This window comes from Notothenia coriiceps, unplaced genomic scaffold, assembly GCF_000735185.1.
Source record: "Notothenia coriiceps isolate Sejong01 unplaced genomic scaffold, NC01 NC01_scaffold00011185, whole genome shotgun sequence".
In the NCBI taxonomy this organism is placed as follows: domain Eukaryota; kingdom Metazoa; phylum Chordata; class Actinopteri; order Perciformes; family Nototheniidae; genus Notothenia; species Notothenia coriiceps.
The window spans coordinates 59,787-77,450 of record NW_011343886.1 but is presented as its reverse complement, the minus strand read 5'-3'; the positions used below and the strand labels follow the sequence as shown (position 1 = coordinate 77,450).

General features: G+C 42.1%; 1 protein-coding gene and 1 long non-coding RNA gene across 2 annotated transcripts in view; one reads left to right on the top strand and one right to left on the bottom strand.

Moving 5' to 3' along the window:
* LOC104946561 (FYVE and coiled-coil domain-containing protein 1-like) overlaps positions 1-3,633 on the top strand; it is a 6,118-nt gene extending 2,485 nt beyond the window's left edge. The window contains exons 2-3 of the mRNA XM_010772422.1: positions 1,173-1,905; positions 2,033-3,633. Coding sequence (XP_010770724.1) covers positions 1,173-1,905; positions 2,033-3,618 — 2,319 coding nt within the window. The 3' untranslated portion in view covers positions 3,619-3,633. The remainder of the gene's footprint in view (positions 1-1,172; positions 1,906-2,032) is intronic.
* Positions 3,634-8,286: 4,653 nt separating this feature from the next.
* On the bottom strand, positions 8,287-10,908 carry LOC104946557 (uncharacterized). Its single transcript, XR_798464.1, has 5 exons — positions 10,775-10,908; positions 10,541-10,666; positions 9,731-9,837; positions 9,041-9,184; positions 8,287-8,375 (listed from the first exon to the last, which is right to left on the bottom strand). It is a non-coding gene; the product is annotated as an uncharacterized lncRNA (long non-coding RNA).
* Positions 10,909-17,664: the final 6,756 nt, after the last annotated feature.

Sequence of the window (17,664 nt, the reverse complement as noted above, 5' to 3'; positions counted from 1 at the left end):
GGTGTGTGTGTGTGTGTGTGTGTGTGTGTGTGTGTGTGTGTGTGTGTGTGTGTGTGTGTGTGTGTGTGTGTGTGTGTGTGTGTGTGTGTGTGTGGCTATAACGAAGCAGCCTGCAGTCGCTCTTTAGCTGTCTAATGAAGGTAAACACAGCGAAGGCTGTGTGTAAAAGGCACAGCTCCACTTCCTACTTGGCGAACCTGTAACTATCTCTTGCGCAAGAGAAAGTAAATCGTGATGAGCAAAACCATGTCACTTTTCCACAGAACGGACAAAACATGTTTAACGACCTTAAAGGTCCATAGGTACCGGCGGTCCATCCGCCAAAACAAACTTAAGTTTGTGTCAATCACTTGCACGTCACTTCTGGTATGATGGGCATTCCCTTTCCGGTTTGATTCTCTAGTTTGTTAAAGTGTTTCAGGAAATGTTAAAGTGTTTCGACACTTATACATTTGTCTCTAGCTTTGTGTTTTGCATCTTGTTAAATTGTTTTTTCTTTGGTAAAAGTGTTTTGCTATGTAATTTTGTTTTATAAATTATAATTTTGTTTTATAAAATGTAAATTTGTCTCAAGCTTTGTTAAAGTGTTTCACACTTTGTAATTGTCGATTGCACCTCTCTATTATGCGAAATCCACTTGTTCATGTCTTTTCTACATCAACATGTGTCCCCTCTGTGTAAAGAGACTCTGGAAGTTTCAGGAACAAAGATTCTCTCTCTTTTTGTCCTGATCCATTTCTATAAAAACCTGTCTGAAAATGAGCTGATCAGATTGTGGCCACTTTATGATGTCATAAGGAGTTTTTGTCTTGTGTAACCATTAGCCAATCACCAACCAAGGTAACCCCCCCCCCCCATCTTAAAACCTGAATCTCCTCCTCGAGCACCATTGAGTTCTTTTTAACCAAATCTCTCTCAGAGGGGCTTGGGGAGGGGCTCCTTATTTTCATCTAAAGTAACAGACAGAGAATCAGCACTTTGGAAACAGGGCTGAAACAGAGGGGATTATGGGTAATGCTGCAATGATCTGTTTGGTGTTTGGAGCCAAACACTTCAGAGACATGTTTGTATATATCTGAGACCTGGAATATATTGATGAAAAACAGTATAATAGGGGACCTTTAAAACACATGATGTTCATCTCTCTCCTTCTCGTCCTTCCTTCTTGTTAGCAAGCCCACGAGTTCCCCTCCAGCCCTGACTATGGTCAGAATCTTCTCAATGACCTGAACGAATCCTGCACAGAAGAGGCCAGCACAGCTGAAGACCTTCGCCTGGAGCTGGACCAATCAGAGCTGAAGCAGCGAGGGCTCCTAGATAAAGTGCAGCAGCTGGGCGAGGAGGCTGCAGAGCTCAGGGATGTAGTGGTGCAGCTCCAGAGTCAGCTGGATGTGTCCCTCGCTGCCCAAGAGGAGCAACAGGGCTTGCAGGGAGATCTGAATGCTCTGCAGGGAAAAGAAGAGGCCCTGTCCAGAGAAGTGAAAGCACTCAGGACTGGGGGAAAAGCTGAACAACAACTGCTCCAGGAAAAGCTGGCAGCTGCTGAGGGGAAGAACATGGAGCTCCTAGCCAAACTAGACGGGGTGCTGAGTGAGAAGGGCCAGCAGGCAACCAGTCACTTTGATTCAGCTCAAAAGATCCATGAGTTACTGGACAGATTGAAGGAGGCAGAGAGAGGGAAGATGGATGCTGTAGCTGAGGCAGATGAGAAGAAGAGACAGGCAGAAAGGCTAGAGGAAGAGCTGACACTGAAGGAAGCGGCAGCAACGCGTGGCGAAACAAAGCTAGAAGCATTGGTAACATCTGCGTCTGAGGAGAAGGCCAAGTGGGAGGTGAAAGTGGAGGAACAGTGCAGCGCTCTTGATAAGCTGCAGGGGGCTCTGACAGTGAGAGAGAAGGAGACAAGCAACCTCCAAAGACAACTGCAGGACCTCCAAAGATCCCTAGAGGAGAAGGAGAAAGACATGGAGGAGGTGAAGGAGAGGGCGCAGCAAGATAAAGAGGAAATGGAGAAGAAGTCGAATGGTTTAAGGATCAGAAGTCACTGCCCTTAAGGGGAAGCTCAAGGAGAAGGACGCACAGCTAGGATCCAAGCACCAAAGCCTGATCACAGAGAGAGACAAACTGACCCGTAACCTTGTTGAGCTGGAGGGTAACGCCAAAGAACAAGCAGCGAAGGTAGAAGAATACAAGACTCAGTGTGGCAACTTAATAGAGCTAAATAAGAAAATGCTAAAAACAGAAAAGAGAAACGAGGGGATGAAGAAGGAGATGTTAGAAAACAGAAAAGTGACCGAGACCGAATTAGCTGCTCTGAGAGCTTCTGAGAAACAGCTTCGCGGCCAGATGGACGACACCAAGATGACGGTGGACGAAAAGGAGAAGCACCTGCGCGAGGAGAACCGCCAGCTGGATGAGAGTCTGCAGAGAGCCAACATGGCCGCCAAGCATCTGGAGCAGGAGAACCAGAGTGTGAGGGAGGAGCAGGACACTGTGAAAGCAGCTCTCAGCCGTATGCAAGCCGACCTGAAGAGTGTTCACGCGCAGATCGGAGGGCTGGAGAAAAACTTAGGAGTCTCGCGTAAGAACGAAACCACGCTTCAAGAACAGCTCGGAGCCAAAGAGCAGCAACTAGAACACAAAGAGAAGAGTCTTGTTGAGCTGCAGTCCAGCTTTGAATCTCTTGAAACCAGGGAGAAGGAGCTGGAGATCGCCAAGTCGGACGCGGAAGCAACTTGTGCTAAACAGACCGAAATGATTGAAAGGGTTACCTCGGAGAAGCGAGTGATGGAGACATCTCAGCTGGAGAGGAGCGCGGTGCAAGTGAAGGAGAACCAGGAAGAGACGGGGAAACTGGAAGGCCAATTGGAGGTGTGCATGAAGGACGTGTCCAGGCTGCAGGCAGAGACCCTGGACCTCAGGGTGCGGGGACAGAGATCTGAGGAAGAAAAAGTGAAATCACAAGCACAACTGGAGGTGACGGAGGCCCAGAGAGACGAGCTCCGAGCTCTGACCGAGCACCTCAAAGCCCAGACCGAGGCACTGAACCAAAAGCACGTAGCAGAGCTCGTGGACTGCAAGAAGAAAGAGGGGGTTCTCATTGAACAGCGGGATAAAGAAATAGCCGCCGCTGCAGAGTTGTCCATCTCTGCAGCGGCCGTCCGCGAACAGCTGTCCGAACGCAAGGCAGAAAACAGCAGGCTGTCCTCGGAGAACGGCGAGATACGAGAGGGTCTGCACAGAGCGAACACCGAGATGGCAGAGCTTGGGATCACCATCTGTAAGCTGGGTGCAGAAAAGGAGGAGGCTAGAGAGCACTGGGCCGGGGACGCCGCCAGGATCCAGGAGATGGAGAAAGAGGTGGAGCGACTAGAAGAGAGCATGGCGGAGATGCAGCGGGAGAATGCCAGACTCAGAGAGGAGCTGACAGAGAAGGAGAAACTTCCAGAGAGTATCACGGAGCTCAAGAAGCAGCTGGACAACGCCAACAACCAAATGCAGAGCGCCAAGGAGGAGGTGGAGGCCGCCAAGTTCCACCTGAGCTCTGAGAGCATGAGTCATCAGGTCCAGATGAAGGTGAGTCGGTCAGAAGTGAGTCAGCAGGCACTTTGTCATTAGAGTTGACAAGCATTGAAAACACACGTTATTACGCAAATTAGGTTTTTTATTTCGGGTGACTGCGGCCAAGTATTAGGGTTCAACTCTTTAGCTGGCAGAGCATTTCAGACAATGTCATCCCCTCTATCTCCCCCTATCAACACATATTTCCATAAAGGCGCTCTGGCCCAAAAAATTGCATGAAAATATCAGGGAAGGTGGTCAAGCATTTTAAAAAGTGTATTCCCAAACGCTGTGTAACACCATTAACACTCACTACTGGGCAAGCCTATTCTTTGCACTAGTTATCAATCAATCAATCAATGTTTATTTATATAGCCCAATATCACACATGTTACATTTGTCTCAGTGGACTTCACAGTGTGCATAGAATATCAGTATGACAATACGACACCCTCTGTCCTTAGACCCTCACATCGTACAAGGAAACACTTCCAGAGAAAACCCACAGTTTAAAGGGGAACATGGGAGAAACCTCAGGGAGAGCAACAGAGGAGGGATCCCTCTCCCAGGACGGACAGACGTGCAATAGATGCCGTGTGTACATTTAAAAGATAATACACTCTCTGTTGTCTCCTCCCTAGGGAGAGGGTCCTGCCTGTCTGCACGTTATCTACGGACACACATGTTAATTTTCTATTAGAAATGTTGATCCAACTCTGGATTTACAAACCTTTACGCACACAGATATTATATCTTCTACTTAGGTGCTCCTACAGTTGTAAGGACAACCCCTCGGTAGTCCCCTTCATCATACTAACCTTCAGTCACGTCCTGGGTTGTCACTGGCCAAGTCCGGTGCTGAGCTTCAGGTGCTGTAGTCTTCCTGTAGGTCCCTAGGTCCTGAGTCCTACGGTCCTAGGACTCAGGACCTATCAAAACAAATAACCTGGGTGGTAAGTGTGGACTGTAATAGGAGATTAGAATAGAACTCAAACAATTGTACCAAGTTCTGTAGGTTAGGTACCCAGAACGTAAATGTGGACAATAGATTTATCAAAATACCGACTAGCATTGGGTGTTACTAGTATGTAGTTATACGTAATACTCACTCCGCCCTCGTCCGACTGAACCTCAGGGTCCAATTCCCTTGTGAAGGGTTGTATACTGCAGTCGACAAAGATTTAGTGAAACGGTCTCTTCTCTCCAAGGAAAGCTTGGTCTATGTTTTAGTGTACATGACGGTCCACCTGTAACCCATGAGGAGTTTTTATAGGTATAGGCACTGAGAACTCTAGCGTTACAGTGAGGTTGTGAAATAAGGCTATTATATAGGATGAAAATCTTTAACAATCATTAACACATGTCTGTAAGATTAGGGACATATTATATATACTAAGGACACGAAAACTAGTTAATCGGGGTATGAACCAAATACTGGTTTTCATTTTGAGCCCTTAGTCTTTAGGAATAATTCAGGTGGTCGCTCCTTTACATTCGATGTATGTCACGACTACGATTCAATACATACGGGTACTGTAGTTACAGTTTAAGGAGCTATCACAACAAGCTGGACCGTTATTGGGCAAGACTAAGACTAAGACTACTTGGGAGTTGTAGTAAACTCTCCCAAACGTACGATTCCAACAATTAAATTCGTTTGTGTGTTACGTCGCTCCGACTCATCCTTTACATAAGCAAATGTAAAGGAGCGACACCCTGATTATTTCCTAAATACGTAAGGGGGCTCAAAATGAAAACCAGTATTTTGGTTCATACCCCCGAACTAGTTTTGTGTCCTTTAGTAAATATCAATAATGTCCCTAAATTAACAACATGTGTTATATGTATTGTAAAGAGATTTTCAATCCTTAAAAAATAAGCCCTTATTCACACCTCACTGTAACGCTTTTAGAGTTCTCCAAGTGCCTATACCTATAAAACTCCTCTGGGTTACAGGGACCGTCAATGTACACTTAAACATAGACCAGCGTTTCCTGAAGAGAAGAGACCGTTCACTAATCTTTGGTCGACTAGGAACACACCCTTCACGAAGGGAATTGGACCCTAGTGTTCAGCGGACGAGGCGAGTGATAAACGTATAACCTACCATACTAGTGTAACCCCATGCTAGTCGGGTATTTCTGATTAAATTCTATGTCCACATTACGTTCTGGTACCTAACCTACAGAAACTTGACAACAATTGTTTGAGTCTTATGCTAATCTTCCTTACAGTCACACTTACCCGGTTATTTTGATTTGATAGGTCCTGGAGTCCTAGGACGTAGACTCAGGACCTAGGACTAAGGAACAGCACCTGAAGCGCAGCACCGACTTGGCAGTGACACCAGGACGGACTGAAGAGTAGTATGATGAAGGGACTACCGAGGGTGTCCTTAAACTGTAGGAGCACCTAAGTAGAAGAATAAATACTGTGTGCGTAAAGTTTTGTAAAACAGATGGANCGCGGACCCCCACCTTTAAGCGGTGGGTTCCAGCAGGAAAAGCTGGAGGCCGGAAAAGAGTGAGACAGGTAGTGCGCAAAAGTAAAAGTGGAACCGCTCTCGGTTCCACTTTTACTTTTGCGCACTACCTGTCTCACTCTTTTCCGGCCTCCAGCTTTTCCTGCTGGAACCCACCGCTTAAAGGTGGGGGTCCGCGGACCGGCCATAGAGCCCATAGAGTTAAAGGTGTTGGCCGTTAGCTGTAAAAATCCATAGATTAGCCGCACCGTTATATAAGCCGCAGCGTCGAAAAATAGGGAAAAAGGCGCGGCTTATAGTCCGAAATTTACGGTACTTTTAATGTGTACTTTTTGGGTAATACTCTCTCAAAGTCCCCTCCTGAGAACAAAATCATGCCACTTCTGCTATATTTGATGAGAGATAAAATGATTTTTAGCCATAAATTCTTAATAAAATTGGTACTGTTGGACTCAGTACTTGTTAGACTACTACCAAAAATACAATCAGGTACTTTTACTGTGTACTTTTTGAGCAATACCCTGTCAAAATCCCGTCCTGAGTACAATAATTCATGTATTCTGCTATATTTGATGAAGGATACAATTATTTTTTGCTAAATGTTCGACATGAAATTGATACTGTTGGACTCAGTCAGTACTACTACTTGGACTACTAGCACAAGTACAATCAACTACTTTTACTATGTACTTTTTGATTAATACTCGGTCAAATTCCCGTCCTGAGTACAATAATTCCTGTATTGTATATGAACTATGAATTATTGTAGCCTACTCAGGACAGGAGTTTAACCAAGTATTAGTCAAAAGGTACAGAGTAAAAATACTTGATTGTACTTGTGGTAGTAGTCCAAGTAGTACTGAGTCCAACAGTACCAATTTTATTCAGAATTTATGGCTAAAAATCATTTTATCCCTTATCAAATATAGCAGAAGTGGCTTGAATTTGTTCTCAGGAGGGGAGTTTGACTGAGAATAACTGAAAAAGTACACATTAAAAGTACTTAATTTTATTGTTGGTAGCAGTCAAACTAGTACTAAGTCCAACAGTGTCAGTTTTATTAAGAACTTATGGTGAAACATATTTTTATCGCAAATATAGCACGAAAACATGCATTATTTTACTCTTGTACTAGCGTCAGTGCTGCTTCTCGGTCAATTACCGTAAAGGCGCAATTAATCTCGCACTCACAAATGAAGAGCTGCTGATTTGACCAAGCAAACGCGAGAGACGGCTGAGTTGACTGCAGTGTTCCACTGCACTCCGACAGCACTGAGCACTACATCGAGATTAAGATTAAACACATTTATTTCATTTGGGAAAACACACATATACCTATGGAGTTGGCCAGATGTGTGTAAATTAGTGTTCATTGTAATTTGACAAACAAATGCCGGTGTCGGACATACACAAACACACCGAACACACACACAGAGCGGAACTGAGCACAGCACAAACACACAATTCATGCGACTTGTGGACCGGACATCTCCCTCACAAAACGAGTAATGGGGGAATAATCGGACAGTTTGGTGTGTGTGTGTGTGTGTGTGTGTGTGTGTGTGTGTGGGGTGTGTGTGTGTGTGTGTGTGTGTGTGTGTGTGTGTGTGGCTATAACAAAGCAGCCTGCAGTGGCTCTTTAGCTGTCTAATGAAGGTAAACACAGCGAAGGCTGTGTGTAAAAGGCACAGCTCCACTTCCTACTTGGTGAACCTGTAACTTTCTTGTGTGCACGAGAACGTATCTCTTGTGCATGAGAAAGTTTATTGTGATGAGCAAAACCATGTCACTTGGCCCAGGTGGTTTCCACAGAACGGACAAAACATGTTTAACGACCATAAACACACTCGTACCGTCCATAGGTACCTGCGGTCTATCCGCCAAAACAAACTTAGCTTTGTGTCAATCACTTGCACGTCACTTCTGGTATGATGGGCATTCCCTTTCCGGTTTGATTCTCTAGTTTGTTAAAGTGTTTCGACACTTGTATATTTGTCTCTAGCTTTGTAAAAGTGTTTCGCATCTTGTTAATTTGTTTTTGTTCATGTTAAATCGTTTTTTCTTTGGTAAAAGTGTTTTGCTATGTAATTTTGTTTTATCATTTGTAAATTGTTGTCTCAAGCTTTGTTAAAGTGTTTCACACTTTGTAATTGTCGATTGCACCTCTCAGCCACCGTACATAGGTGACCTTTAAACATGTTGAATTGATGATGATGAAATGACAGGATGTTGTCTGAGTGTTACCTGGGAGTAGGTGCTGGCCAGACTGTTCATACTGGAACTGCGACTGGGTGGTTTCCACGTGTGGCCAGGCGAGTTTCCCAGTGTCCTCCTGTTGATTAGAAAATAAATATAATACTGTACTCCAAAGGTGGTTCATAGGAAGGCTTGAACACACCTGTGATCATTTTGTAGATATTGTTGCAGTTTTACCTCCTTTTAAAGTTTTGTGTCGTTATTTACTGTCTGAGCTACAGTAATATTGCTTTAATATTATTTCATAGTTAAACATTAATTTTCTTGCTGTTTTTGTTTATAGAAAATGTATTAGATTCAAGGTTTAAGGCTTTATTGTCATATGTACAGTAGCTAGTGTGGATATGGCAAGTCCCAGGCTCCTCCAGCAATGCAACATGAATATACTATATAGGACCTAAAACAGATAAAACCAACAAAACACAGTGCAAGAAATAACAGAATGCTTTTATAATATGAAGGCATTTTGGGCACTGGGTGATTATATGGAGACAGGTGATGGTGGGAGAAGCGCACCAGTAGGCATATCGTTTTTTACCAGGGTGAAACAAAGGCACAGGGAACATATTGCAAACGTTGTACTTTCGGATGATATTGGGTTAACAAAATATATGTACGAAACGACCATCTTGTTTGGACTTGGATCATTCCTGGCTACAATTCGCCTACTTGTTCCTCAGCGGCAGTTTGACTTTTGAGATGAATTTCTGTTTTATTTCTCTATGATTTTTCTACCCTTACCTTGCAAAGGTTGGCCAGGAGGCATCAAGATCGTGACCTCTGGAAGCCACATCAAACTGGACCTCATTGAGCTCGTACAGGTGATTGATTATGTCAACACTCAGATGGGGCTTCAAGAAGGGGCTCCGTGCATAATACCAGTCACTGTGGGAAGAGGGTAGAAAGAGGTCACGGTAGGTAATACCCAAACGATAAGAAACAAGGATAGTGGCTAAAAAAGGATCTTTCGTCAAATGTTTTACATAATAAGACAACATTTTCATCTTGATCAAGAAAGGCACCAAATATCATCTGTGTGCCTCTTTAAGATGAAGATGTTTCGTTTTAGTTGTGTATTTTATGGCACAATACTAAAACTGCAGAACTCAACAATCTGACATCAAAAAAGTGATTGAAAACCGTAACTCAATTCTTCTTTGTTATGTTTTTTAATATTCAACTCTCTCCTCTCTACAGCTGCTCTCTACGACTGACTGCTACTTTAAAAGAAAGGGGAATTGATCGAGTCAAACTGAACAGAATAAGTTCCGGTAAATGAGATGCAATTTATTGTAAAGCTGTTTCACCGTGATGCAAAAATAAATGCTGTTCTTCTAATCCATTGACCGGCAACTCAGCAAAGGCCATTATGCAAATCTACATGAAATGAAAAACATTGCAAAGAGACTAAATGGCTCCCTGATCATTTACCTGGTGATTCTCTGGTTCATCAGGCACTGCTGCAGAGTGTCGGCCAGGCGCTGATGTACGAGGGAGTAACGGATAAACGCCCGTCCTTTCCCCAGAGATGTCTTCAGCTAAAGCAGAAGAAGACATTTTTCACATAACTCCATAGACAAACATCAACATCTACACATTTCTTTTAACAAATCTATTAAAACAAAACAAGATGGGGAAAAAACGTTACATGTTACAACTAACTGAAGCTCAGCGCAAGTTCTTTCAGGAAGACTGGGTGTATATACATTCACCTCATTCTCAGCAGCCAATCACTGAGCTGCAGCCAAACTTTAAAATGGTTCTCCTCTCTCCTGCAGTCAGCTGTGATGTCAGGTGTTCATGCTGCCGCCCGCCTCCTCCCCATCCACCTCCTTTCATCTCATCCAGTGCCAGGAGAGTTAATCCAAAGACCTCATCACACCTTCCCTTCTCCTCATCAAATCCAGATCTTCAGCATCATCACCAGTGTCTAGACCCCGGGGGGTTCCCTATATGCTCACGGCTGCATTTCCCCCTTTAGATATACCATTTCAGGATCAGGGTCTAATCGCTAAAGACTTAACATTTATCATATGACATGTGTCAATAAATGTTCTTTAAACAAAACGAAGTCTCTCCTGATTGAATTGTTTCTATATGTTACAGTTACAAGGTTGCAACACATTAGCTCCAACACTTCAATTGATTTCTTGGCGGTGTTTTGGGCCTAGCATATTAGAAGCTCTGAATACAACGCAAAAACAATTATAAAACAGGCTTTTGTGTGTGTGACCTTCCTACCTCAGGGATGGATTTGACAAAGCGGATCCCATCATTGGCTCCTTTGATTTTAGCCAGGCAGTCAGTGAAGTACTCCCAATAATCCTTCTTTGTACCAAGAAATGTGGTCTTCTCCTTCTGGTCAAACTGAAAGGTGAACACATATGTAGAAACAGTTGGAATTAAAAACTGTTGAATGTAGATAATTTTTTGGAGGCGTGTCATTAGTTATTATTACAAATGTCTGAATCCCACCTGTAGTAAGTATTCTAGTTTGTAGGATAACTTGTGCAGGTTGGTACTGTCATCTGTGATTGGCTCCCCACTTTCCCTGTACTCCTTTGCAAGCTCAGCAACAGCATCTGAAGTTCACATAGTTTAAACAAGAAACAAAGGTCAGTCATTAATAACACAGTATTTATACAAACAGTATGCATGTAGATTCACCCTGGTGAAGACATACACGAGGCAAAGACATATGCTTATTAAAAAAATGAATGGAAGTGATAAATACAGTATATTAGGGAAGGTGAGACTCAGAGAAACAAAAAGACAGACAATTGTTATTTCCTTAGAATAAACTTAAAGCCACATGGCCCAAAACAGTCAAAAGAAATTAATAGAATTGCATCACTGTAATATTTCCCAATCTTGGTGCATTTGAATTACACACAGACAGCCATAGTGCATACATTTCAAATGTTGTACCCTATTAAGGACAACTAGTCTGCAAATCAACCACTTGCCTCGTATCCATCGCAAAAACTGGAATGACACCTGTGATGGGTGTATCCTCAGTATGAACTCTCTGTCACACTGCATGCTGACAGAGCCTCCACCACACCCTTTTAAAGCAACATGAGCTCAGACGCACACTTTCTCAAATAACTTGACATCCAGGAAAGGTCAGATAGTTCCAGGCGAAAGATTGTATTTAGAATTGAAGTTGAAATCAGGTCATGTCATTATGAATCTTCTTTCACCTCTCTCCAGTCACACCATGTCAGCTGCAAATGTCTGACTGCAGCCAATCTATTCATTCACAGCTAACACACACACACACACACACACACACACACACACACACACACACACACACACACACACACACACACACATACACCACTTAACTGGAAAGTGCTTACAGAGTGCTACATATGGTTTCTGTTTTGTGTTCATGATAATTAAGTCTGTTAGTGCAAAAATGCAGATTAAACAGTAAATTGAATAAAACATATTTTACTTCTGATACTTGTGTGTAGTTTCCAAACAAAAATGCCAAACACTCACTGGTTACGGTTTCTTGGATATATCAATATGCATATTATTGGTTTATATCATTGTAAACCAATTAAATATAGATTTTTGTTTTGGACTGTTAATCAAACATTTTTGTGCGTGCGTGCGTGTGCGTGCGTGTGTGTGTGTTCCAAGACTGGCTGTAATAGAAGCAACACAATGGTTATGTAAGTCTACTGTATATGGGCATCTGCTGCCATAATAGCATCATGCAACGATGACATTGCGTTGGTATTTACATGTACAATGTGAATGTCACACGAAGGATGACATGCAGTGAAGAGATGAAAGAGAAATAACGTGTGAGTGTGTGTCACGTGTGTATCCTTAACAAGCTCATGGAAAGCCCAGGGCTGGAAGTAGTTGAAAATATGAATCCATGTCATGTTCATCTACAAATGTTAACATGCAGTAAATTCTGTTAAAAAAGTTGTCCAAAAGGCTCATCCTTCAAGCAATCTTTGGTAAAGCTCAGGAAAAAAGGCCTTTTTATTTACAGCCTCTATTTTCTCACGTCAATGGTTATAAAAACAGAAGATTTGTGCTCTAAATGGGACTTAGTAACAGTGGACATTCATTTGAAAAGATATTTTCATTTCCTTTCGGTCTATTACATATTAGTCCTCTAAGATTTCTTTAGTCAATTAGTCATTTATTTATGCTTTTTTCATGCTGATAGACTTATTCCTAAGAAACTCTCGAGCACATTTCTGGTAAACACATTTGAAGAGAAACTCAGTTTTACGGATCTGTTGATTAAATAATCTGATCAATTAGTTGTAACGTCTCCTATTGGACAGTTGGTCAGATTTTATTTGCAGCCAGACTTGGAGGTGATGTAATAGATTGCGCATGTCTGCTGTTATTGCATTAGTTGTTGTGTGATCTGAAAGACCCAAAACTGATAAAGAGAGCCGTGACGGACAGCCTGTATTTACGCTGCCTTGAGCTAAACAGATGGCAGCTTGTCTCCGTGAGGATCCTGGTCCGCTCTGTTTGGAGCCCAAACACAGAGCCAATTCTCTGACAGACAGTTCCTGTCAGACTGACATTAAGACGTCATGGTGATGTCTTGTTGGCACTTGTGGAAATACTGTTTCTGTCATGGAAATGTTGGAATTTCTTTGGGTTTGTGTGAATGTTTTATACAACAATACTCCGGAAGGCCGGAGATCTCCTCTTAGTTTCTGTCCCCCCTACGGACCCTCTTCCTAATGTAAAGCGTCCTTGGGTTTCATGAAACGTGCTATATAAATACAAGTTATTATGATTATTAACAATTTGATAGCATGCCAAGGACTGTAACTAAACCTGAGCTTGAAATGTCCCATTTTAGATTGCTAGATTATGTGTCACAAACACAATTTACAATAGATACCTATGCAAAGAGATTATGCAACACATCTATCTAAAAATATGATCCCTCCTGTGTCTGCTTGATGCTTTCTTTCCTTCTGCTTTGTTTAAACCCACTCCAAATGAAGTACAAAAGACTGGAAGAGTGATACAATCTGATCTCATGTTGAGTCAGTCCCTGTTTGTTACACATCCCCCCTGAGTAAAGTATCCACATAGAGCAAAGAACTTTGGATACAAACACTACTTCTCTTTACTTCTAAAAAAAAAACAGTTCTCTAATATTCTTGTTTAATTGATATTTCACATCCATGAATACAAGATAAATAACATTAGGGATTCATTTTTAAGATAAATCTCAATGAAGTTAGTAAGTGGTTAACACCTCCACCTAGTGCACACTTGATCAAACTATTTTTCACTCAATGTTTTGACCAATTAAAGGTCTATATGTTTTATCATGAAACACAGTCAGGTGAGAAGTGTATTGTCTCAGCCGATGGGAAGTATCATACAGCCCTGAGGTGTTAACATGTAGTATGCACAGAGAGAAAGCCCTATTTAAAAACAATATGCATTGTTCTAACCGCTTAGAGACAACAGTGGCTCGTAAAGCAAATGTTTCGGGACAGGGAAAGTTTAAATCAGGGCCTTAAACTAACTGTGTTGGAGAAGAGGTGAGAAACCCTTTGAAAACCTGCTTTATACTTACAGTGTAAACAGAGCCTCAATCAATATTGAATTCAGTCACTTAGCTGCAGACTCCTTTTTTAACTTCCATTTGCAACATAGACTTTTCTGCCCATATTTTGGCATAAATTCCTCCACTTTTTTATCGCTTTTGTAGCTTCAATTCCAGTCCTCAGTTTGTCTCTTAATCTCTGTACACCTGGTGTTTGTGCTAAAAGCTTCTTCTTTTTTCTTCAAGATTAGAGTCCAAACTGCTCAGAGAAGTCGCCTGACTCTTTTTAAAGGCACAGCTTTGGTACTGACATCCAGCTGGCAGGACACCATGGTGCTCTATACAGATTAGTGCCAGAGACATCATGTAAAAGAGCGTCGGATCAGTGTCACATGCACTCTTAACAGAGTCATAGTGGCTTTCTGATACCAACCAGGGACACCAACTAACCACTTTAACTTCTACTAATTAAAATGATGCATGATTTTGACATTTGACTGTGTTTTTCCTTTGTTAGAGACCCTCTGATGTATTGGTGTCCTCCCTTACCTCTGGGTCTGTTGCTGTACATGATGTCACCGAGAACCTCTTCGCCTTGTCTTGTGTGATGGTGTGTATGGACGAGTCTGCAGCAGGGGGGAAAAATGATTGTGTGTAGTTGGGTTTTGGTGACATAGGTGAGTTCCCTCTAGGAAAAGGTGAGGTAGAAGGAGTGGCAGCGGGTGAGGGCTGTGGGGAGAGGGTTCCCATCTCTATGGCCAGGTCCTCTGTGCAGGCCAGGCCTCGGCTGCCGAGGTGTTCGTCCGTCTCTCTGTCCACCACCAGCAGCCGGGTGCGGTGGGACACCACGCGGATACGGTCCACCACCTGTAGAGAGGAGAGAGAGGGAGGGGAATCAGTCAGTGTTATTTAGCCTGAACTGGCCTGCACCTGACATAGTTTTAGCATTATAGAGCAGTGGTGTAAAGTAACTAATTACATTTACTCAAGTACGGTACTTAAGTAAAGGTTTGAGATACTTAAGAGTACTCAGAGGTGGAAGAAGTACTCAAATATTGTACTTATTTAAGCATAAGTACCAAAGTGCAGGATTACTCATGCATTCAAAAAGTACAAAAGTATTGGTATCAAAATATGCTTAAAGTACTCATGCCCATTTCAGAATCATAAATATAATTTGTTTATTATAGCTGGTAAAGTTGGAACTTATTTAAACTCAATGTGAATTGAAGCCATGTGTATTAAAGTCTTTTTTAAGGGTTTATTCTATTGTTTATCATTGAATATATACATGCAAAGTAAATAAAGGTATAAAATAAGTGTTTTTTTTACCTCTGAATTTTAATGGGATAAAGATACAAGGGAACACAAAATGGAAATACTCAAGTAAAGTACAAGTACCTCAACATTTTATTTAAGTACAGTACTTGAGTAAATGTACTAAGTTACTTAACACCACCGCTTATACTTTACTGAGTATTTCAATTTTTTGCTAATGTTTCTTCTCCACTACAATTCAGAGGTAAATTGTGTTATTTTAGTACATCGATGTAATACCTTTAGATTATGATTAATCATTTAAAATATAATCAACACCTAAAAGACTTTAGTCACACCTGGAATAAATTCACAATCTACTAAGTAATTAAAACTAGCTTCACCTTTACCAGCTTTGATAACACTTTAATGCATCAATTATTAAAATGGGACGATCAGTATGATGGTACTTTAAGTATATTTTGATGCTAATACTTTTGTACTTTTACTAGAGTAACATGTTGATTGCAGGACTTTTACTTGTTCCTGTACAGGCACTTTTTTAAAGAACAAGATCGGAGTACTTTCCCTACATCTGTTACAAAGACACCCAGTGATTCCCATTACACAAAGCTCACATTGACCCATTTTAGTTGCCCCCCTGCCTCCTCCTTCTCCCCAGGCAAAATAAAAAGTTGTCTAACAGGTATACAACTCATTGTTTGTACCTCAGAGACTTAAAGCGCCTCTCCAGGCTTCTCTTTATGCAAGTACCTGTCTGTTATCCAACAATTTTTATTGAGCCATCACTCACTTGATGGTGGGCTTCGTTCTCCACATTCTCCCCGTTCACCTCCACCACCCGGTCTCCTGGCCGCAACCCGGCCATGTCAGAAGAGGAGCCGGGCTCCACTTTGCGGATGAACTGCCCGCCTCTATTCCTCTCCCCATGCAGGTGGAACCCATAACCCTGCTCTCCTTTGGTCAGGAAACAGAGCCTGGGTCTCAGCTCGCTCTCCATCCCAACCGGCGCGTTAATGGAGAGGAAAACAGGTCAAAGTGTCTCAGGAGAATAAACAGGTGCTCGGGCCAACCGCGGTGGGAAGTCTCTGGCTCTTAATCCAATGTACGGCTTCTGCGCGCTCCGGGGAACAAACGATCATCATCTTTTAGCATGATGCGAGTACATTAATAATCCACAAAAGAGCACAAATCACAAAAAGGCTTAAAAGTGTTAATCCATCATGCAAATGCAGGTGGGAAAAATATGAGCGCGTACAATTTGTGCGTAAATTTGTGTCCAAAAACTGCTGCCAATGGCTAAATCCTGACCATCGGAGGAATAATCCGAGAGATCAGAGATTAGAAAGATTTTCGTCACACGTAACACTTAATTCCCCTCCTCAGCTGGACATGTGTCATCCTGTCCTGCGGTACGAAAATAAAGAGGCGTCTACAGCAGATGGCACTACTTAATGTCCCCTGCAGCGCACACCTGACGACGCAGCGCAGCCGCGAGGACATTAGCTCGCAGTGCAGTCCCTCCAGAGAGGCGGAGGTCTGCCCAATGGTGGTGGAGGTGAGGCTGTGACCTGAGAGCGGAAATCCTCCCCATCTATCCCTGTCTCCACATGAGATCAACAGGTTGCGCATGGATTATATGGTTCATGAAATATAAACTCATAGCTTGCTTTCATTCATCAATTTACAAAGGTGTGTCTCAGGTTATTCAGGACAGCTTGAGGGTGTGTGTCGTTGATATTTAGATCAGGGAATATGAGACTTCCACGAGGCAAGTGTTAAGAACAGCAGTTTAGTTTCCCTTACAGCCAGAGGTGAAAGAATAAATCAAGTAAAGCAATACTTAGGAGGGTTATAAATAGTAGTATAAAAGGTAAAAATACTCACAATACAGTGCTTACTTTGACTGTTGTCGTACAGTTATTATTCTTAAAATGATAGGCTATGAATTCCATTTCTAAAGTAGTAATTATAGATCTTAATGTATTAAATGAAAATGACTGTTTATCTAGGAAATTTACTAAAGTAGAAATATGACGCATAATAAATTCAAGTATGAGGACCTCTGAATTATACTGAGTAAATGTTCTTACTTTCCACGTCTTCCTTTCACACCTTAACACTGCGGATGTGCTATTAACAAAAACATCAGATCTATATTTAAGGCGTGAATGAATGAATTACTTATCATTGAATCCTGTCACAAACATGAGCATTGTCTATGTGACAGTGTTTCATTATCTGTAAGGATCATTTTCACAGATGAAAGTTTGTCATATAGCGAGACAAACAGGGGTGTAACTATTATCATTAACAATGGCTTGGTTCTATGTCCCTGTGAAGCATGGTAGACATCCAACACACACCTGATGATATTCCTGCTAAACCATCCCTATAACTTGCAGTGAAGAATGATTCCAAACAAGTGTTTATTTATATCTTCTTTTTAAAGTCCATGACATCTCTACAGTATTTATTTGAATTACATTTTGTTGGGCATATTAGAAAAAATAGAAGCACAAACTTTGAA